This window comes from Anabrus simplex, chromosome 10, assembly GCF_040414725.1.
Source record: "Anabrus simplex isolate iqAnaSimp1 chromosome 10, ASM4041472v1, whole genome shotgun sequence".
NCBI classification, from domain to species: Eukaryota; Metazoa; Arthropoda; class Insecta; order Orthoptera; family Tettigoniidae; genus Anabrus; species Anabrus simplex.
In genome coordinates this window covers 44,474,863-44,497,936 of record NC_090274.1, presented here as the reverse complement: position 1 = coordinate 44,497,936, position 23,074 = coordinate 44,474,863, and the positions used below count along the sequence as shown (strand labels likewise).

Sequence of the window (23,074 nt, the reverse complement as noted above, 5' to 3'; positions counted from 1 at the left end):
TTGTTTGTGTGTTAAAGAGATTTATTTTTAACTCCAATATCAACATTTGTAATCCTTATCACATGTCAGCATAAGCTCTACTTTTTATTAGTTTTTACAATCAGAGTGTTTTTCTTATCTTTTATTTATCTGTTTGTTTATTACCTCTTGAGGGATGTGACAGGTGAGCTGGATGGTAAACATATAGAGGCCTCCAAACTAAATTCCTTCGCGTAATTATCCTAAACTTCTCTACTTTATCTGTCTTGGACCACTCTTGTTCCTTACTTTTTTATTCTTGTGATATTCCAGGCTTTTGCCTTTATATTATTTATCGCTTTAGGTAGGGTGATGATCCCCAGGGTGGAGGAAATGCCGACCAAATCCATAAAGCAGCATCTGTTCTCCTGATTAGGGGCAGGTGCGGCTATATTAAGCAGCAGTGGTATACGAAAATTCCAAGACAGATGAACATCTAGGTGTCAACAGCGAGGACGTTATAACTGCATGCATCCTCTATCCTTTGGTCAATTGTATCGGTTTCTGCTCCACTGATATTGAGAGGTATTGGACAAGAGAGTGGATCTGCACCTGCTCAGTTGCTTATTTCATCATCATTAGTCGTTTTGCTCATTGCTGAATGCCGTGACCTCATAACTCTATAATTTCTGCGTTGCAGCCTTGATGAGATGCCTCCATCCAGAGCGAGTTTCAGCTTTCCTTAACGTGAGCTTCGCCTGATCTAACCATCTACTTGGTGTTCTTCCACTACCTTCAACTTTGCCTTGCAAAAAGGTCTTTTTCAAGTTCTCTCCTTCTCTTCTGAAAATGTGGCTATGGAACTGGAGGTAACATTCACTCACATGGGAAGATAGACGTTTCTTGATGCTCAGTTCATCCATAATGGAAACATTAGTTCTTTTTTCCATCCAGGAGACATGTAGCATTCACAGTCCACATCTCACAGCTGAGAACACTAGGGATTCCACCAAGCACATCTTCGTAGCTTTTGATATTGCCTGGTTCTGCCGGATCTTAGTGAGTTTAACCATTGCAGCTCGACCTAGGACAATACGTCTCTTAATCTCTTTTTCACAGCTTCCCATGTTATTGATGACTGACACCAGGTATGGAAATTTGTTTATTATCTCCAGGTCCGTCAGACATCCTCTAGGTTGGATTTGATCTTACCAATCAGCTACCATTAGTTTGGTCTTTTTCATGTTTATCTCTTAGATCATAGTGAAGGCTAATATTCTTCACTCCTGTACACAGGTCAGTAAGTTCCTCTTCACTTCCAGCGATAAGGGGAGTGTCATCTGTAAACCCCAGGTTACTAATTTTACTGCTAGTCTACTTATTGTATATATATTAATGCGTAGACTGACTCCTGGCAAGAGTATATCAAGTCCTGTGGCAATGGAGCATTAATAAAAGGGACTGGACTTCAGTGAGTCTGGCCTCTAGATGATTCTCTGCATGTAAGCGGTGAGGTGAGAGTGGTTGCTCTTGGAATCGACCATGTCAGCAGGACAGGTTCAGCGGCAATCTGGCCCTATCGGGCTTCTCTGTTTCTGTTTGCTTTGTTAGACCGAATGAAAGTTGGCGCCCTATTTAGGATCGCTCTGCTTTACCCAGTCCGGGGAAGGGCCTAGAAAAAGGTAGCCCAAACATAGTCTGCTTTATTCCAAACCTGGTGGTAAACCACGGACAGTGGAATTAATGGGTTAGGAGAAATAACATATAAATAATGTAACTATGTTCCATAGAATTGTGAAGTAGCTGTCAATACGGATCAATATGAAATTTATTACATATGACAGTGAAGAGCTGTGTGAGGATTTAGGTCGTTACGCATTTTATTGAATGGGGAAGCCAGCTATGGAGAGGTCTTTCAGTGGTTTTGGTTTTGCCATCAGAAATAAACTTGCTCAATCACCTTTCTTGATCAACCACTCCGACAGTCTGTTCGATTATTCCTACTGGTCTTCATCAATGCTCACACTGGCACAAGCACCCTGGGACGCTCACAGACTATTGGCAGACTCAGACATCAGCTCTGCATCATAACTTGCTTCATGGCAGACATCCAACTCAACAGCTCGATACAACACATCTCCTGAACTGCACTCAACCATACTTCACAATCACACACACACACTCTCACAGACTGTATGTTGCTCACTGCAGTACACACACAGTATTCTTTACTCCACAGCGACAGTCTCTCATTACTCTGACACTGGGCCTCCAGACACTCAACAGGACTTCAAACTGAGCTGAGCACAAAGACATTCACTGGTCGCCTGTCTGGCTTATATAGTCAGGCTTAGCAGTTCGAGAACAGTCCTGAATTTGGACACACTTGTAATACTCTAGCTCCCAGCTCTCCAGAGGTTTCTATTAGTCAACAGATGCTCCCAGGGAGGTGTCAGAGAGGACCCGGCCTCATTCTCCTGAGCGGTGGTACACGGTGAAGCGCAGGGCCAAAACTAGCAGCAACTGCTCTATAGCTCATTCCATGTTAAGGAAACAGTATTGTTCTTATGTACCTACAAGGAGTGAAGAACATACCCCCCACCTAAACACTCATTCCTCGTGATTGAGGAACATTATAATGTACTATATATTGTATTATGAAAGAAAAAATGGGCGGGCCATGTTTTTGCCCATGAGTTATTAAAATATCTACTTAACATTCTCTATTTCATGAATACATTCGCAGGGAGGAAGCACAATGGCAGGAACAGCCATTGCTTTATTGCCTTCTTACATTTCCTTCTGAGTTGCTCCGGTACATGCAATGCATAATCCGTTATGCTGTGAATCATCGGCAGTTTATCACCGTTGAAACAAAGTCATCTATTTATTTGTGTGTGTGTGTTTTTTCTAAAATTCTCGTACTGTACAGCAGTTGTTACTGAAGATTTTGATGCTGTGGTGTGCAGCAATACATCACGGCATGACTTGTACTGATACAGAAATTCTTGGTTTTGTTATTTAGCTTTTGTTTCTTAAGTGTATTTAATTTTTGCCACATTTTTACCGCTTTGTCACAAGCGCATTTAATTTTTACCGTTCTTTTCGTGGGGCGATGTGACGGCACAGTAGTACCCAGCGTTGCCTGGACAAATTTCTTAAATGCAATTAACTGCATCCGCCATCCCGAGTCTACAAAAATTATCTGTTGTGTATTTTCTCCCAGTTTGCCTTGAACTTCAATTACTGAGGTTTTGTATATGCAGAAGTTTACTCATTTCGTTGTAAAAACCTAAATTAGCCCCCCCTCCCCTGCTTACAACCCCACAACCTTAGAGTTTAAAAAAAATGCAGCTTAGTTTCTTCCTTCTTTTATTTTGAATTTTAAGGACTGAGTTTCACCAATATATTTGCCATGATTTTCCCGTGATGCTGTTGAACAGAGTAGTTCAATAGGGCAACCTTGTCGTCCATAAGAGCAATACTGTTTTCTTAACATGGAATGACCTATAGGACGAGGCCAAGCTAGCCCGTCCCTCCCTAGTCCTGGCAGGGTCTAGCAAACAAAATGGCAGACACCATCACAATATGTTGTTTGTGAAGTTAATTCCCTTGTTCTCTTGTTACTTTCAGATCATACGGATTGGTTACGTGAAGAGGTAACTGACATGTATACAACATGAGAATATAAATAAAGAAAATGTGAATTAAGAACATCCATACTTTCTGGATAGCAAACCAACTGCTGCTACCACTGCCGAGTTGAACCAGTATGGCAGCGATTGTAGATCAGTCGCCAACTGTGGCCGAAGTGACGTCCAACCTAAGTATGGCTGCCCAGGAGTCGGCAGTACCCCTGGCAGTGGACTATTCCTCCATACGATCAAAAGTAAGATCGCTAGAAAAGTGTGACCTCATATTATTCACACTTTAATAATCTAAGTTTGGAAACCTTGTAGTTTGATTCCATGACATGTTTATCAAAGAGACATCTGATAAAGAGGATAGTGTTAATAGTGAAATAATTCTTTAATCTTTAAAGGAATTAAACTTTAATTATGAAATATTCATCATCATCTTAAAGAAATCACTTACTAGAGGTTCATGTCTGTAAATCAGAAACCTGAAATGTTAAATCCGTTTGGACTTATTTCTCTCAAAATGTAATAAATCTTTTATTTTCATGTATGGTAATCGAATTGTAAGAATGCTTTCATATTAATGTCTAATTTAATTTGTGTAGAAGTCTGTATTTGTTCTTTGTTTCCTTCTCAGACTGCTCTCGTGAGCCCAACCGAAGAGCAGTATGATCTTCTACAGCGTAAACTGAAGGAGAGGCTGGAGGATGGTCGAGGAGAAACGATTTTTGAAATTGGAATTGGAGAAGGTAAGTACTGTGTTCTCCGTTTAGACTTGCTCAGCATTTCATGTGAGTGTCAACATTATGTGAAGAACACCATAGATCTGTGTTAGTACCGCTACATGAGGAACACCACAGATCTGTGTTAGTATCACTGCGTGAGGAACAGCACGGGTCTGTGTTGCTTGCGGGTGGTACCATAAAATGTGATATACCGTGAGTCTACATTGCCTGTGATTAGTACCACTATGTGAGGAACACCACGGATCTATCTGGCCCTGTGATTAGTCCCACTAAGTGAGGAACACCATGGATCTGCGTTGCTTGTGATTAGTACCCTTATATGAGAAACACCATGGGCCTATGTTACCTGTGAGTGGTGCCATTATGTGTGACATACCATGGGTCTACATTACCTGTGATTAGTACTGTTATGAGGGGCCATGACCTGGATTTTGGACCCTTTTGGACAACAAGCATCAGTTCAGAAAATAAGGCATTCCGAATTGGATCCTCTGATTGTTTTGGATTAATAGTCATTTTTTCATCATCATTAGTTTTAGATTCTAGTCAGAGGATACAGTTTGAAGTTGTAATTATCGTTTCATTTCATTGCACCTCGTACCATTAGGGGCCGATGACCTAGCTGTTAAGCCCCTTTAAACAACAAACATCATCAAAATCTTCAGACATACAAGTTGGAGTTTTCTGACAAAAATAGAAAGCTAAAAATAATTCTGTTATAAAATCCTGGTTTGTTAGTCAAGTGATGCAAACTTTTCTATTTTTCCCTAATTTGATACTTTCAAGGAAAAGTGGAAAGCAAAGCCAAGCCAAGCCATCTCCATACAGACCTTAGAGGAGTGGAAGGTAAAGGCTTCCGTTATCTGTAACGTCCGCTGTAAGTACGACAGCATGGTTATCTCTATTGCACAGTATGAATTTCATTCAGTATTGACGGTTTTTCAATTACATCATTATAAAATGTTGGTATGTCATCTTTATAGATGTAATATATTATGATGTGTTGAATAAGAGGATGTTTTACATCTCTATACTCTGCTCGTTTTGCCTCCTGAGATTAACTTGGTACTCCTTTTTTTTTGTAGGCTGAGTAAACCTCAGAGCCATGTGCCTCCCCAGAAGTGGAAATCTTGTTTCTGAATATTACTTCTTCCTTTTGGGAAATAAAACTCACTTCCAGCCAGGTGAACCAAGTACGGCTTTACTGCCTCACTTAGCCAGTCCCTTTTATATTTTCAACATATTTTTGTGTTTCACTTCCAATTTTATATTTGTAGTAGTGCAATGGAGTCCCGCAAATTCGGCTCTCAAATAACTCGTTCCATAAAATTTGACATCTGCAGAATTTTTTTAGCCGTCCATAATGGATACATAAAAAATTACTGTTTTTTTTCATATGTTTTACACTGGTCGAGTGGTATGACTAGAGGCAGTAATTTTTGGAACATACTGTAATACATAACAAGGTTATGAAAATGGGATGAAAATAGTGAAATATTTGGCAACGGTGAAATAGTTGCAGTGATTAGAGAGTCAGAGGGAAAGGCTGAAGAGGAATCAAAGGGCAAGGAAGTGAAAGGCAACAGAAAGATGACACACAGTGTGACGTACTGACAATCAAACACAAGGATGAGTAAACAAATGACAACACAACACCGCAAACACACTGTTTCGATTGCTAGCACTACCACAAGAGAGATTAGAGGCCATCCCAGCGCAAAATCACGCCAACTACTTAGGGTAGGCCTCAACCAAAACACAAGTCACAGGACTGGGAAGCGATGGGATCTGGGCAAACCAAGGTCAAAAGAACCTCAGCAGAGGGTGGATCGTGGGCAAAAGGATAGAGCAATTACCTGAAATAACATGAACACCATAAATAATTTAAACAGCTCAAGATTTTTAATAGAAAGAAGATTCAAAGGAAAAAAATAATTGGGTAAAGGTATTCAAATATTTAAAATTAAAATATTTAAAATTTGAACTCAGATTCAGATTAATAAAATCATCTAGAAATAAAGAAAATTGTGAACCCTAGTAGAGTTGCACACCTTTCAGAAATAACCAATACATTAAGTTTTACCTTTTTTTTTCATAATAGGGTTTTCAGATTACTGTATTTACCTTTTTCATAACAAGAAAATTTTAGTTCACCTCGGTGCACCGTTTCAAACAATTAAGGCCTTGAAAGTTGGAGGGAACCCTCAAATAAAAAAATTAAGAAAATGTACAATACCGGTACCTCAAGAACACTGAAATGCCCCAATTTAAACACAAAACTAATTAAAATACTTTTATCTTTTTGATCTACCAAGAAAAACACATACACATAACAATAATCAAACCCACATCAAGAACTGATGCTACCAGAACAATAGACAATAAAGAAAGATGTGACACAATATCATAGATAAGACAATCTAACGGTCTGAAGACTGATGTAACAATGCCAAGATGCCAGGTGTATGAATATACAAGGCAAAATAATATTAAGAAAATTAGTAACTTCAGTGTCCTTTAGAAGGAAGAAAATACAGTGAAATCTCGTTGGTACGTTTTCGCAGGGGACGACAAAAACAATAGTGTTAAGCGGGAAAGCGTACTATCGAATATCCCATTTAAAAACTGTCCAGCAGGGAGATGGTATCACTTTAGACATTAGTACATTTTACATTGTGTGTGTAGTGTTTCAGGAGAGCACTAAAAAGTGTGAAAAAGTCGAGAGAACAAATATCAATAATTCTCTACTGGAGCCTGTTAAAGTAACAAGAGACTATTATTTTGTGAATAAACATTGCTTTTCGGTAAGTAGTAGGTTGAAGTTGTGGTTCACAAGACATCTCTCAAAAATAGTAATTGAAAACATCGACCATGGTAGACATGTTGGTGTTTTATTCACTGTAGAAACATGCACCATTGTTTACGTAGATAATGTCTGTTGGAGTTATTATCAAGCCAGACGATCACTTACCAGACTGATGATGAACAATACCGAATTACTCACTTATACAATTTACTTCAAAATATTTGCAGGGTTAAATATTATAGTCAACTGCAGGCACTCAGAGTCACACATAAAGTTGCATTTCAAATGTACACACAAGTTCTTTTTTTTCTTTCTATTTTGCTTTACGTCGCACAGACACAGATAGGTTTATGGCGACAATGGGAAAGAAAAGGCCTAGGAATAGGAAGGAAGCGGTCGTGGCCTTAATTAAGGTACAGCCCCAGCATTTCCATGGTGTGAAAATGGGAAACCATGGAAAACCATCTCCAGGGCTGCCGACAGTGGGATCTGAACCCACTTTCTCTCGGATGTGAGCTCACAGCTGCATGCTCCTAACAGCACGGCCAACTCGCCTGGTCACACAAGTTCTAATTAAATCACTACCAAAGAAACAATTTTCAATATAAAACAATTTATACAGGCCTACACCTTCCTTTCACTATCACCTTACGGTGGTTTCAAATCATTCTTGCTTGCCATAGCGAATGGCAGCAAGACATGCAACATCACACCTGCTCTTGTCGAGCGCTGGAACAAAGTCAGATTTTCAATTACGGCCGCTATGGAGCGCTGTGCAGAACAGTTGAAGATCGAGCGATGAATTTAACCAGTTGCAAGTTTCTGGACAATAATATACAATTAAAAGTCCAATGGCGAAGTGATTGCCCACAATTGTATTCCAATTTAGTCCAATCAACATTTTAGATGTACATCAATTGACCAACTACAGCGAATTGTTATCTGGTAGTTCAAGGCGGATTTTTGAATGATACATTTTAAATTCCTCACATACTAAAATGTCATAGTTGGTGATAATTCTACTAATGTCCCTTCGATTATAACGCCACAACCAACGAGCTAGAATAACATAGAGAGGCGGAAGCGCTGCCAGGGTGAAGCTAATAGAACGAACGTCCGTCATGTTTCCTGTGGTCACACAAGCAAGGGGACATGGCCCTTAAATGACAAAAAGTATAGAAAATACACATTTTAGAATCACTGGGGGAGAATTAAAGACTGTTGGCGAAAGCTTAAAGCATTAAAAATCATAGACTGCGAATATCGCCACTTCATATTGCGGCATGAGGCCAACATCACGATCAGTCGATTGTAGGGTAGTTCAAAATCATCGCACAAAGACATACAAAGAGGCCTCGAAATCGGAACAAGAGCGTTACCCTGCTTGGCTGTTGTGGTTAAGCGTAAATTACAATAAAAACCGTGGACATAAATATTTATGACAGAAAGCCTTTAAATTATAGGGACCTACAATAGGTTACAACCTCATTCTGTTCATATTTTAAAAATTATGGCATCCTCATGAGTACTGTCTTTCTTTCTTTCTTTCTTTCTTTCTTAATCTGTTTACCCTCCAGGGTTGGTTTTTCCTACGGACTCAACGAGGGATCCCACCTCTACCACCTCAAGGGCAGTGTTCTGGAGCGTGAGACTTTGGGTCGGGGGATACAACTGGGAAGGAGGGCCAGTAACTCAACAGGGGCCTTTTGGGGGGATGGGAAGATTGGAAGTGATAGACAAGGAAGAGGGAAGGAAGCGACCGTAGCCTTAATTTAGGTACCATCCCGGCATTTGCCTGGAGGAGGAGTGGGAAACCTTGGAAAATCACTTCGAGGATGGCTGAGGTGGGAGTCGAACCCACCTCTACTCAGTTGACCTCCCGAGGCTGAGTGAACCCCGTTCCAGCCCTCTTACCCCTTTTCAAATTTCGTGGCAGAGCCAGGAATCGAACCCGGGCTTCCGCGATGGCAGCTACTCACGCTAACCACTACACCACAGAGGCAGCCCATGAGTACTGTACCACTATAATTGTTTAATGTAATTATTTATTATAACACAGGGGGCATATCATGTTTTTCCTATTACCATATCATACTGGGATTACTAGTTGAAAGGTAACCTTGAAAGTTGTCTATTATGAAGTGTAGCCTAGTTTTAAATACCAAGGCAACTGACATCTACAATAAAAGCTGCATAAATTTCACAAATAGCAGTAAAATACTGTATTTACCATACTTGGTGTACGTTTGACCAAAATAGGTGACTTTTTGTGGTTACGTTTCCTTGGTGATGGGTGCTCCATTTTCTTTGTTTGTGAATGAAAATTAAATAGGGGTGGAATGGCATTTGCCAGTAATCGCCGTTGGTCATTTGTTTCATACATGCACTTGCCTTTGAAATGTATAGAGCATAAGCGACTGAAGTGAATGGGATACCATTTATCTTTTTTCGTCGTCGCAACGTATTGTTCTGTTAATTCCTTGTTCTTTAAAGGAAATTGAAACATGATCCAACAAATAATTACTGTAGCTATTCGTACTTTCGCTGTGTAAACAATAAAGCGGGTTTTAAATACAAACAGAAATTACAAAAAGGAATCTCGGCTATAATTCAGTAATACTTATTTAAACTATGATATATCCTTGGTTTTATTACTCCAATTAGTACAACCATACGCTGAGCTTACGGCTGGCATTCTTGGAAGCGAGAATCTATCTTTTCACTTCTTAAAACTTGGGAGATTAAATTGGCATGTATGATTTTGTCACCTCAACATATGCTCTCGCGCCAATTCGCTTTGTTTTGACAACCGTTGACATGGCTGCCCCTTATCAACTTGCTTCCGCAAGGAGCGCTGATGTCAGGCATACAGCCCCTCTATGTTATTCTAGCTCGTTGCTACAACAGTGAAGAACTGAAGGTTGCCGAAGAAATGCTGTCTTATTTCAAGGTGTAAGGTACTGCTATGGACATTTTATTCCGACGACATCTGTGTGATGAAGCCTCTAGAAGAAGGAACAGTTGCCAGGGACAAACCGCCATCACCAGATTTTTGCATGTGATAAACTTCATGAACTGATCTGTATTGACTTACTCTATACTTAGGAAAATCTCTTCTAAAGAGATCACAAAAACTCAATCCACCAATTCAACACAGTAGTATGACATTTAACCCGCCACCGGTAGCGTTGTTAGGTAGCTCCTAACAATAACATTCCTTATTAAGAAAAGTTTTTTGGTTTAAGACTCAAACTTTTCAAACTCCAGGTATTCTCAAATGAGTATATGAGTCACATATTTTGCTTTGTTATACTATGATTCACACATGTGTCACGTGGGGGAAGTGCGTTGTATCTGGCGTGTTAGTCCATGCCTCGCTACGATACCGGTCGTGTCACGGGCAGTGTTAGGCGCATTCTAGCCTCGATACCTTTGGCGTCAAGTTTTTGCGCGTTCCATGCTGGTGTACTGTTTTAGTACAAAGTATCACAGTGAAGTTATAATGGCTAATAGGACTAGTGTATCTGTTCTTTTGAGCTGGATTGAAGTTGAAGACGACGTATTTACTGATGTTAACGACCAAGTCTTTTCTTTTGACTGTCTAAGTGATGCTCGTACTGAACATTCCATGCATCAAACTGATAGGGAGAAATCCAACGATTTGGAAAGTGGTATTCATACAGTACTAACTGGTACCCATACCCATACCAATACCCATACCCCCCCAACTGTTTTTTTTTTTTCCCACCTGAAAGAACCACAGTGCAGCCCTCAAGACAACAGAAAAACTTACTCCGTTACAGCCATAATCATTACCAAAAAGACTAGGGTAATTATATTTTTTTCAGACATTCCCGGGTGGAAACCAAGATGTGCCTACTGTCCATTCCAGAAAAACCGATTTACGTCGGCTCACTGTGATGCGTGCAGATGCTCAATATGCAAAGAGCACACTAGACTAAAAAGTAGTATGCAGTGAATGTTTTTCGCAAGAAGTTGAAAGAACTGAGTGAACAGGACAATGATAGAAAATAATGAGGTTTAAAAACCATGAACAAATTTGTTTTATTTATTTATTTATTTATTTATTTATTTATTTATTTATTTATTTATTTATTGCATTCTGGCTGACCTGGCTGCCCTTTCTTCATCAGATATGACATATTGTTTGTGTTGTACAGTTTTTAATGACAATCTTATTTATTTGTTCTTGAGAATCCTTTTTTCCTTCTCTGTTTTCAATTTGCTTCATTGTAATATTCAGCTCTTCTAAATCATTCTGAACTTATTTAAACCAATTATTTTTTGTTTTACTTTTCCAAAAGTAATTAAATAGTTGTTTTATTATCCTATTATCATTTAATCTAGAAAGATGACAGAAAAAGGCAATTTTTCTTTTTTCTTATCGTATCTATTATAGATACATGCATCAAACTGATAGGGAGAAATCCAACGATTTGGAAAGTGGTATTCATACAGTACTAACTGGTACCCATACCCATACCCATACCCCCCAACTGTTTTTTTTTTTTTTTTTCTCCCACCTGAAAGAACCACAGTGCAGCCCTCAAGACAACAGAAAAACTTACTCCGTTACAGCCATAATCATTACCAAAAAGACTAGACTTTCCCTATAAACCACTACATTAGGCAATAATCTCCATTGTCCATCCACCTGATGTTTTTTATTAATGATTGTTCTGAGGATCCTTCTGTCAACCTTTATACTGTAAATGTATTTCAAATACAAGGTTCTTTGTTCCTTTTCATAATATTTAATAATAGTTATGTAGATTTGTATAAAAGGGCAACATAAAAACCAGTCTGATAAAACAAAATTATAATTACCTTCTAAAAGAATGAAAACAATGTAGGAGTCAAAATTGTAGTAGCAAATATTTAGATAATAAACAATTGTGGATATATACAAATATGTAAGTATATACATACAAAATAAATAACTAAAGTCTAGTATAATGTATTCAAACTGCCAAGAAGAGCCCGTATAAGTACCAAAATCATATATCAAGCTGATGTTAGGGAGCACCTATACCCGCTACCTCTCGCGTAAGTTGGGACAACGCTACCGATGACGGGTTAACAATAGAGCAGTAAAATGTTCTATCAATCACACTAGTGATCATTACACTAATTAGCATCAACTTTGCACTCTCATTGTTTACATGTTAAGTCTCCATGAGATATAGTAATCTGACAAATGAATACATGTACATTTCACAACAATATTTTCCTTCAAATCTGTATTGATCAAGTTCATGTAACTTCTCTGTTTATTGATTTCCTCTTTATTCTGTACTTTCCACACCAACACTGCAAGATGGGGACTGAGAGGAAATGAATGTAGAAGAATTGGATTGATGAGGAGAGAGCTTATCTGCTTGGAGACAGCAGCAGGGCGAGTAGAGGAACAAGTGTTGTTGCTCTTTGAATTCATGCACACCAACACTGCATGGTGCCAGTGTGTTGGTTATAGCTGCTAATCATCACACTGTCAGCTGTTCTTGTATTTAACTAAACACAAAACTCTACCATACTTTACATGCTTAAATACTGAATTTACAAACTTTCTGATCGAGAAGGCATAATCAGCATTTCCCTTCATCTCTGATTTCCATTGAAAGCCTTCAAAAAAGGAATCCACTAGAAAATGGAAATTACAAAAAGTGACTGGTTCAAATTTTTTGAAGAGCATAAAATAAGATATTCTACTTCAAAATACATATGTTTATGTTCTGAAGAACTATTTATTATTAGAATAGCCTCTGTTTTAAAAGTATTGGTGTTCGGGGTAACCAAAAGCTGGGTGTGGCACTGTTCGTTCAGCTGAATTTGGTGTCACAACATTTGACCTACTGTTCAAATGTTATAGAAGTGTAGAAAACAAATTCGTCCTTGAGGATGGTCATTGTTAATTTGGAAAAGACTTTTAAACGAGCTTCTTTACTTTAAATTGAAGATACATCCCAGAGATTACCTACAGAACTGAATTAAAATAAAATACCCACTATCAGCAGATGGCAGTCACTTTTGAAAGTTTGCAAGCAGATTTCCTGGCTTGAAAGCCTCTCCAGATCCTTTGCCCTGAAGAAGAATCGGCACTTCAAATAATGAAATCCTTTTGTTTTGGCAGGCTGAAAATTTCCTAACCAGATATTTCATTGTGTCCTGATATACTGTATAATCCAAAATGAAATAGAATGGCATAATTATTATTTAATAAACACTTACAACACTCTCACTGTTTGATATCACACACAAGGAACATTATTGACCGTGTATTAGTCTTTCGACACAGATAGAAACATGGTTGAATGTACATTACGCTTATATCTTGTATACTAACTTACCTTGTTACATGGTTGAATGTACATGACGCTTATGTCTCGTATACTAACTTACCTACCTGGAGATAAAAACATGTGTTCGGCAGCCGTCCATGTCTCTTGTAGCGCTAACTGCCTAACTGGCTGCTGAGCCACTGAACACCACATATAGTGAGAAAGTAGTGATACTGTTTCCTTCTACTCATTATAATAGAAGTATATGAAAATGTGGAGATTGTCCTTGCATGTTTTAATATTTCTCTTTATTATTTTCTCTTGCTCCCTATTCCGATGCTGACCTGTTGTGTTTTTTTTCTGTTGTGTATTCCTGTTCATGTTCCTTTCTCTGTATATATGACTTGACTTGAACAGTATGGGCTAATAAATCAGGAAAAGATTTGAAACTTTAATTAAGAGTTTGAACATTCTTCTCCTATATCATTGCAGATGGTGGTGAAAGTGGCTTGGGCCAGGATGAGTACGATTCCTCAGTGGCCACTCTTCAGTCCCTGGCGACAACACTGGAGGCAGACTGTGTTCTCCTCAGGCTCAGAAGAGTGGAACAGGGTTTCACCGGGCAGTTCTTGGTCCGGCGCAGGGTGGACCAGCAAGACTTCTTGGAAATAAGGTAATGTGCATCTTTCAGTGCACAAGCTAGTGCTGATGACTTAAACATTAAAACTTTCCATTATCAACTTTATTTGGCAGTGCTTCATTGCCTCTTGGCTAATTCAGCTTTATTCTGTTTCATGACAGGTACTGTTGTAGTTTCTGAACTGTGTGTGCATTATGTCATTTTACCTACCTAAAAAGTGAATCAGGTGATCATGATAGGCTATCACTTTCTTATGAGTGTGATGCCTTCCTCACGTACCATAAATTATGTCTGTGGGCCCTTACAGGATCGTTACCAACTTGTACTTCCTTTCCTGGAACCACAAACTCTTCCAAATTCGTGATACGTATTGTCAAGGTCAAAAGCCAGTTATTTTGGATTATATTTCTTGAGGGGTGCCCACGGAGGAGTTTCCGTCTTTGGCGTTAGACGTTCCTTTTGGACAATTCAGTGCCATGTTAGGTAATTAGATGCTATGACCTCCCAGTCGCCGGTGTTGATTCAACCTTTCTTCTTATTATTATAAGTTACTTTATGTCGCACCGACAGAGATAGGTCTTATTATTCTTTTATTATTAATAAATACGTCAGAATTGGGAAATATCCCGGTGGCAAACAGTCTGATAATAAAGTTAAAACATAATTACCCATCAACAACAACAAAAGTACAACAAGCAATTCCATGGAAATAAATATTACAAGAAATACTACTAGTTTAACATTTTAAATCAAGCAGAAATCACACATTCAGCGTCCGTTATTTACAACTTTTACTTTTCACTTTACACTATCACTAATGATCTTCCACCAGCTGAATGAAGACTGTATATGTAACCTGTGCAACGATCATTGTGAAAAATACCATGCACAAAACTGCAAAACAAGGACAACCTCAATAATAAGAATAGCATTAGCATAATTGACCATCTGTACAAAAATCGTTTTTGCACATTGTGCTTTTTTCATTTAATAATAATAATGATCTTCTTAAATGTCTTGAACCCACTATCTCCTGAATCCTGGCAACATTTCTTAATATTGGACTTCAGAATTTCTTCAGAACCCCACTGTCGGCAGCTGTGAAGATGGTTTTCTGGGGTTTCCTATTTTCACATCAGGCAAATGCTGGGGCTGTACCTTAATTGAGGCCACAGCCGCTTCTTTTCCACTCCTAGCCCTTTCTTAACCCCATCGTCATTAAAAAACCTATCTGTGTCAGTGCAGCGTAAAACCACTTGATAAAATAAAAAGAGAAATTCTTTATAACATTTTCTATGCCATTCGTACAGCGAATAAATATAAATTAAGTACAAGCAAATAGTAATCATACATTCGTTACCTTTATGCCAGTTTATCACTAGGAGCTCCTTTCATAATCTTGCTCCTATCTCACACCAGAGGGTTTGTCTTGCATACATACAATTGTGTCAGAAGCACTAGTTTACAAGGAACTTTTCTAGTGATAAGTAGGTGTACATTTTTAAGTGAAGTCTTTCTTTGCATGATTCTGAGTAAGGAGGGATCTCTTCTCACTTTGTTACAGAGTGGCTGTGGTCGGCAATGTGGATGCTGGAAAGTCTACTCTACTAGGAGTGCTGACTCACGGTGAACTGGACAATGGGAGAGGGCATGCACGTCAACGACTGTTCCGCCACAAACACGAGATGGAGTCGGGGAGAACTAGTTCTGTTGGCAATGACATCCTGGGCTTTGACAGTCTTGGTGAGTCTTCTTGGATACTTGATTATACGAATTTGAGTTGATATTTGTTAATTGGTTAGATGTTAACGGTTTTACCTTTGACAACTATACTCTGAATATTATTGCTTTTAAATTGGTGTTTTGGCCGATTTTGGCTCTATCTGCTGATTGTGTCTGGAAACAAAAACATCTAGTGAATTCCAAGCTTCCATTCACATCGATTTATATCTGTTGAGTGCGATCACAAAACCTATTTGCCAACTGTATTGTGTACGTACGTTCCCCACGTGGATAAGGCACCTCGCTTAGTGTGTATGGTATTCTTCAGTACATTCGCAATCTTTTGCATTTTCTTCAGTAATTAGTGTTTTTTGTACTGTTATAACTATCTTGTCTGTCTCTAGTATAGTACAGAATAGTGTAGTTTACAGTTTAGCATAGTATAAATTAATAGTTCAGTGTAGTTAGCTGCAGTTTTTTTTACACGATGTGTTTGTTAATGTGTTGTTTGTCTGTATATACCATGTCTCACGTAGTTCGGGAAAGACAAGCGGCAAGAATGGGACTCTGTGATCAGCATAGTGTTCCCTTTGTAGGCCATAACCTCCTTGCTGTGTCAGCCATTACAGAGATTAATTTTTTATTTCTTTTATTCTTAATATTGTATTCTCGTTTTAGTGTCAGATGTTAGTAAGTGCATACAGCATCTTTGAAGTTTTTTTGAATTTGTTTTCACTCGTGATTCATTAGCTTTTATGGGTACCTTATTACATTTCATGAGGGCTGCGTGCTGTGGTCGGTATTTCACTAGCTGTTCTTGCAGCAGTAGAGCTCTGGCAACGTTGGTAAGGCGATGCTCACGTGTTTTGTGAACTGTCAATTTAGAAGTAAAGTCGTGTGGAGCATAAGCATACACACTATGTAGAAGGATATGTTTTACTTGACTTATATAAAAATGCTAAAACATTTCAAAAGGATTGTGTCTGTAAAAAGAGTAATATTGTCAGCTATCTTGATCATTTCGGGGATCATTGAAGCCACACTTTAAATGTTAGAAACCATGGGAATAGATCCAGTTTTGGGTGGTTAGGCTGTGTGTGTTTGCAGAGTTTCACCCAGACATGCCATTTGGGCTCATCAGTTGGAATTTAAATGTTAAGGCTGGGGATTTAAAACTTAATGTCCTTTCTCATACCATGTAATTTTACAGATAATTATTCCACCGTTAAATCTTCAGTACCGGGCGAGTTGGCCGTGCGGTTAGGGGCGCGCGGCTGTGAGCTTGCATCCGGGAGATAGTGGGTTCGACTCCCACTGTCGACAGCCCTAAAGATGGTTTTCCGTGGTTTCCCATTTTCACACCAGGCAAATGCTGGGGCTGTACCTTAATTAAGGCCATGGCCGCTTCCTTCCAACTCCTAGGCCTTTTCTATCCCATCATCGCCATAAGACCTATCTGTGTCAGTGCGACGTAAAGCCAATAGCAAAATAAATAAAAACTCTTCAGTATTGAAAACTTGGCTTTGAGGGTACAACGTTGTTAACCAACTGCTATGGCTATCATATATTAAATCAGTCTTCAGATTATAAGAAATGGGATTCTAGGTAGTATGAACTGAAAATATTGGGCTTCCCTAAGACTTGAAATAATCTTAGAGACCTTGATTTGTACAGCCGTTTGACAAATCGTCTTGATCAGTTTCAGAATAGAATGGTAGACATAATTGAATACATAGAATCACTTTACATGGAACGCAGAGTATAACTTCTGTGCTTCCATTAAAATTTGTTATTGAAATGTTGAAATGCATTAAAATTATGTATAAGTATGCATTGGATTGATGCAGAAGTCCATAGTGTTTGGATATACTGTAAGTTGGTGCCTCTAAAGATAGCTAGGAGCTTGTTTTAACATTTGTCACATGTGCTTGTGGATATGCTTTGGATTGTACTGCTCAGAAGGTGAAGTGTTTGAGGAACAGTCGAAGATGGAGCGTCAAGTGACAAAAAATGAACATTTATGTCATACTCTTTTGTTTGAATTTAACAGAGGAGCAAAAGCGGCTGAGAAGGCTCAAACCATTTCCTCGGTGAGGAGTTCATCATGAAAATCGTTTAATTATGTTAAGTGGGCTGACTCTGACCTGAAAGATGATCCATGTTCAGAAAGACTGTTGGCTTTTGATGAGCCCCTAAACAAGTCGTTTCATGATGAACTATGTCAGTCAGCTCGAAAATAGGAAATGTATCAATTTAATTAGTCAACTGTTGTGACTATAGTACAGAATAGAATACAGTTCTCTCTCTGATTTGTATGTTTCTGATTTTATCCCTTCGTCTCTTCCCAGTTATTCCTTTCCCAATTTCTTTGTTTATTTTCCCATCTTCATCAAGAAGTTGCAAGACAAGACAGAGACCAGTAAGCTGAAATGGCATAGACACTTGATGAGAATGGAAGAGGATAGAGTTCCAAGGCGAGAATTCATAGAGAAAATAATAGGGGGAAGACAACGGGGAAGGCCCAGAAAGAGGTGGATGGAGAAGAAATATCGGAGGAAGGCAGGGAGTGGTGGAGAGATAGAACTGTGAATGTCCTTGATTCACAACCCGATATCTGATACTTCGATGGTCAATACTGTTATTTCTACTTCTATTCTCAATACAAAATAGAATGTGGGGAGAACTGTGTAATGCCAGTGAAATTAATTAGGTGCACATTTTTAATGAGACAAAATTTAAAACCATCAGTGTACGTATTTTTAAACTCTACATTAGACATTTAAAAGCAAAATGCATTTTTGAAGCAGTTCACTTTTATAAGTTTTTGTTCAAAAATATTAGCATTCTCACTCTTTCGGCGTCAAGTCTACTTTTTTGGTCACGTATGAGTCCTGCTGTGCTAAATAGTCTTTCAGAGAAAACTTTTGCAAGTGGAATACACAAATATTTATCAGCTAATTTTTTTAAATTTTGGACATTTTGAATTTGTTTTCCAGTAATCCAGTGCTCTAGAAGGAGGAGGTGACAAATCGTTGTTGAGATATGCAGTGATTTCTTCTTGGGAACTGTTAACTGGCAGTGAATCTGACACGATTATTATCTTGCATAATGTTACTGTTCAGGTACCACATTCCTGGCAATTTCTTGGGCTTTGCATTAAGCGACATGTAAAATAAAATAAAGTTTGTGAACTGATCCATTTTTACAAGTATGTAAGTCTGAATTTTAAAAAGTTAAAAACTTTTGGATGCAGAACATTCCTCTTGGTTAGTAAGGTCCATCAGTCGGTCTTTAGCACAAGTGAGAGCACTGGGGGCTGTGAAAAACTTGTCCTTTTAAGTGGGGATCCAACAGCGTTGCAATGGAACATATTTCATTTTCTTGAATGGATTTATACCTCACGTTCATTTCATCCAGCAATAACTGTCGAACAGTCGCAATTCCTGATCTACTGTCTGACAGCTTTTCCAATTCAGAAATAACACTGTTCACAATGGGTATCACTTCGTACACTGACACTGAAAATGAACTTACGGCGAGTGTTGCTTGATCAAAAATATTTAATGTGTCAGTCAGTATATTAACGAGATCCCACTGCGATACTGTAAGATTCACTGGCAAGGAGAGATCAGAGAATGCATAAACTATGGCCCTCTTTTGCTGCTGAAGTCTTCTTAGCATATGTAGAGTTGAATTCTATGGCATAGGTTCATCCTGAATCGAGCGGTGTTGTGGTAAAGAAAGATACTTCTGTGCCACTTTGAGAATCTGAGTGGATTTTGAGGTGTGTTTGAAACTCCCAACTAGTTTCCTGCATTACGAAATGAGACTTTCAATATTTTTTGAAGTGAAAAGTCCAGGCTTCAAAACAAGTCGGAATGTATGAGCTAAACACGGCAGGTGGGTAAAGTTTCCTAACTTCGTAGCATTTACAATATTGCGACCATTATCATGAATCATGATCGTTAATTTATCAATTAAACCCCAAGTTTTCTTTAAAAAGTTGGCTATATTTTCACCAGTATTGCTCACTTCTTCAAATGGTATCACTTCAATCCATAAATGTTTAAGATTATATAGTCCATGTCCACACAATGAATGGTGACACTTAAATAATCGTCACAGGCGGTTGATGTCCACATATCCATTGTAACAGCTATGCTGTTCGCATTTTGGAGCTCTTTTCTTACTCTTATTTCCACTTCTTCGTGAAGTTCTGGAATTATTTGATTAGATATTTGCTTACAAGAAGGCATAGCTAAAGTTTGTGGTTTATAGCATTTAAAAATCAGACATTTAGCGTTTTGATTTTCAAATTTAGCATTTTGTAGCATCTATACTTCTGACATTTAGCATTTTATAGCAAATTTTATTAAAAGTAGGCATAATTTGCAAAATTGCACACAATAGTTAGGAGTAAAATTATACTGTTTAATCACAAATTTCTCGTCATGCAGTTTTCAATAATACACTATGGAAAATAAGACAGACATCAGCATAAAATTACAAGAAATATTAATACACACACGAAAATGCATATTTACAAATTTACAAACACAATTTCAAAGTGAAAAATACTATTCGAAACGTATTCATCTATCACAACACAGCAGACCTACAAGGAAGAGGAATTCAATGATGATTGAAGTACAACATGCCAATTGTTTGAATGGTGTCCTCCTTCATTCGAGTCCGCCTATCAGTTACAATCGTGTTGTACTTGCTAAAAAAAACGCTCTACATCAACACTGTTCGTAGGGGCCCAAATGCACTGCAGTGCTGCCAAGGCAAAGGAAGGAAACTTTAACTTAAGTCCCATCAACATTTGAAGAGTGTCAGTGGTTTTGTCCATTCTAATGTTCTGCAGCACCTGTTGGTGATATGCCTCGCAGCCCTCGACAAACTGATCAACAGTGACACTTCTAAGAAATGGCAACTTATGCTTCAAAGACACAACTGATTTGGGTTCCAGACCACTGTTTTGCTTTGCAACTGCAGGATTAAATAAATTGCACACTTCTTTGAAGAACACATTAGTATTATCACTGACGCCCATGTGCTTCGAGAGCTTAGTTATGCATTTAAGCATACACTGCTTAAACTGCACCTTAATTTCCTCTTTCTTCGTACTGTTTCTGAAACTCTCCAGCAAGTTACTTGTTTCCAACGGAAACCATCCGTCAGCACACCTCTTCAATTCTGCACAAATAGTGGTAAGATCATCCCACAGCTTGTGAGCACATGGGTAAGATGATCCCTCCAGTACTTTGAGTGCTGCATTAATTTTTACAGATATCTGTGAAACAAAATTTATCTGAACTTTCAGCAACGGAAGCATATCCTGATCTGTACACATTTCCAACACTGAATGGCCACTGCTATTTAGGGAATTCTCATCAAGAGAGCTAAAGAACTCTACCAGGGGTGCGAAGTACTTGTCAAGATACTGGACTGAGCGAAACCAAGAGTTCCATCGGGTGATGATAGGAGCTGGGAACAACAGTGCATTCAAATCTGGGAAATTATCTTGCAAAAAATTTAGATAGGAGTTCTTCAACTTCCTACAGTGGAGAAAAGCCATCTTAAGTTTTGAAACTAAATTGTTCAACTGTGACAGTTCTTTGAGAATAACATCCCCCACAAGATGCAACTTACGTGCAAAGCACTGGAAGTGAAGAAGATGGTCCCCAATAATCGTTGTAATGCCTGGAAACATGTACCCATGTATCTGACAGAGTCTGACACTAAACCCAGCACGTTTTCATAATCAATATTATAGTCTTTGAGAGCATCAATGATGGCTCGGCTGCATGATGTCCTGTTGGCGGTATCAAAAAATGAACAGCTTGCCAAATAAACTTGTTGTTCTCCAGTTGGCGTGATCGTCGTGAATAGAACAGCAAAGACACATCTGCCTCGGCTGCTCGACGTCCGGGAAGTCCATTGTAGCATTCACCTCTGCCTTTGCTGAATCTCTGCTAAGGGTACTGACTTGAGGCATATCTCCTGATCCTGGGATGTACCTATGGGGCCAATAACATTTCGTTAAACATGCTAATAATAATAATAATAATAATAATAATAAAGTTTAGAGATAAGAACAAATACTTAAAGATTTGGTGTAGTGCTGGCCTAGCGAATCACTGAATGAGTTTTAAAGCTTTTCCCTATAAACTTCCATTTATGTAGGCCTACATGAAAACAAGCTATTATTTTACATCCTAGATGGTCTATTAAATTGCAACATGTTAAAATAATGTCCATCCATGTTTGTTTGGTTTTTTTGGTTGAAAATTTGAATAACCTAACCCAAAATTCCACGTGAAATCGTCATATTCAAAAACGTGCATCTACGTTGTTTTTGGTACAAAGTTTACCTAACTTAAAATTCAACAAGGCCGTATAGCAACAGTAATACTTAAAAACAACCATCCACGTGATTCTCTTTGGGAGGGGGATGAGGAATATAGGCTAGTTTATGAATATATCACAGTGAGGTAGGCTACACCACTCAAGATGGTGTAAATGTATTAACACAAATATAAATAATGCCCAAAAATATGTCTGAAATCGACACTTACTTTTCAGGGTAGTCTCGGAAAGCAGGATGGTCCAGCTTGTGGATGGGGATATTAGTCTGCAGGCACATCTTCACAGTATCTTCAATGAACATTTGTTTCTCGGTTTTTGCTCGTTTTGCCTTTCTATCAATTTCTACTATTGTGGCTTGCCGCTTGACACCACGCTGTTCACATGCTGGTTGAGATCAAAATCGCTCCTTTAGTAGCACATGGTTTTTGCTCTTGCAGTGTTTATCCAAAGCATCTTCCATTCAAGTCTTTGATTGCAAAGTCGGCACATCTATATATCTGTATCGCTTATATAAAAATGTTCCGATTTGTAACTCTCGGCACGCTGTTTGATCGTCACTTCGTTTCTACTCATGGCTAAGAGACAATAAATCGTTACTGTACTTTAAAACAGAACTACTCAGCACCTATGTCAAGAATAACCAACTATGATCAAGAGTCAACACAAAGTGAGTGAACGCGTGTGCTTGAAAGTGATACCTAGGTTCCCTAGTGCTGAATCAGTAGACCTCGGTTATCTTCGAGATTCGTATTGGCAACCTTTGAAACACAAACTATGAATAGAGTAGGTATCGCTGCGCGTACTGCATTAAGCTGTGTGATTGTTTGTTCTTTGCATTGCTCTTTGGCCGTTGAAAGATAGTAGTCCACACATTGAAAGATTTACAGCGCCGT

General features: G+C 38.5%; 1 protein-coding gene across 6 annotated transcripts in view; it reads left to right on the top strand.

The window, feature by feature from the left end:
- Positions 1–23,074, top strand: part of GTPBP1 (GTP-binding protein 1) — a 79,004-nt gene that overhangs the window by 16,043 nt on the left and 39,887 nt on the right. For all 6 annotated transcript variants that reach the window (XM_067155063.2, XM_067155060.2, XM_067155058.2 and 3 more), the window contains exons 2-5: positions 3,592–3,847; positions 4,234–4,345; positions 13,940–14,120; positions 15,652–15,830. In XM_067155063.2, the coding sequence (XP_067011164.1) occupies positions 3,731–3,847; positions 4,234–4,345; positions 13,940–14,120; positions 15,652–15,830 (589 nt within the window). In that variant the 5' untranslated portion in view covers positions 3,592–3,730. The remainder of the gene's footprint in view (positions 1–3,591; positions 3,848–4,233; positions 4,346–13,939; positions 14,121–15,651; positions 15,831–23,074) is intronic.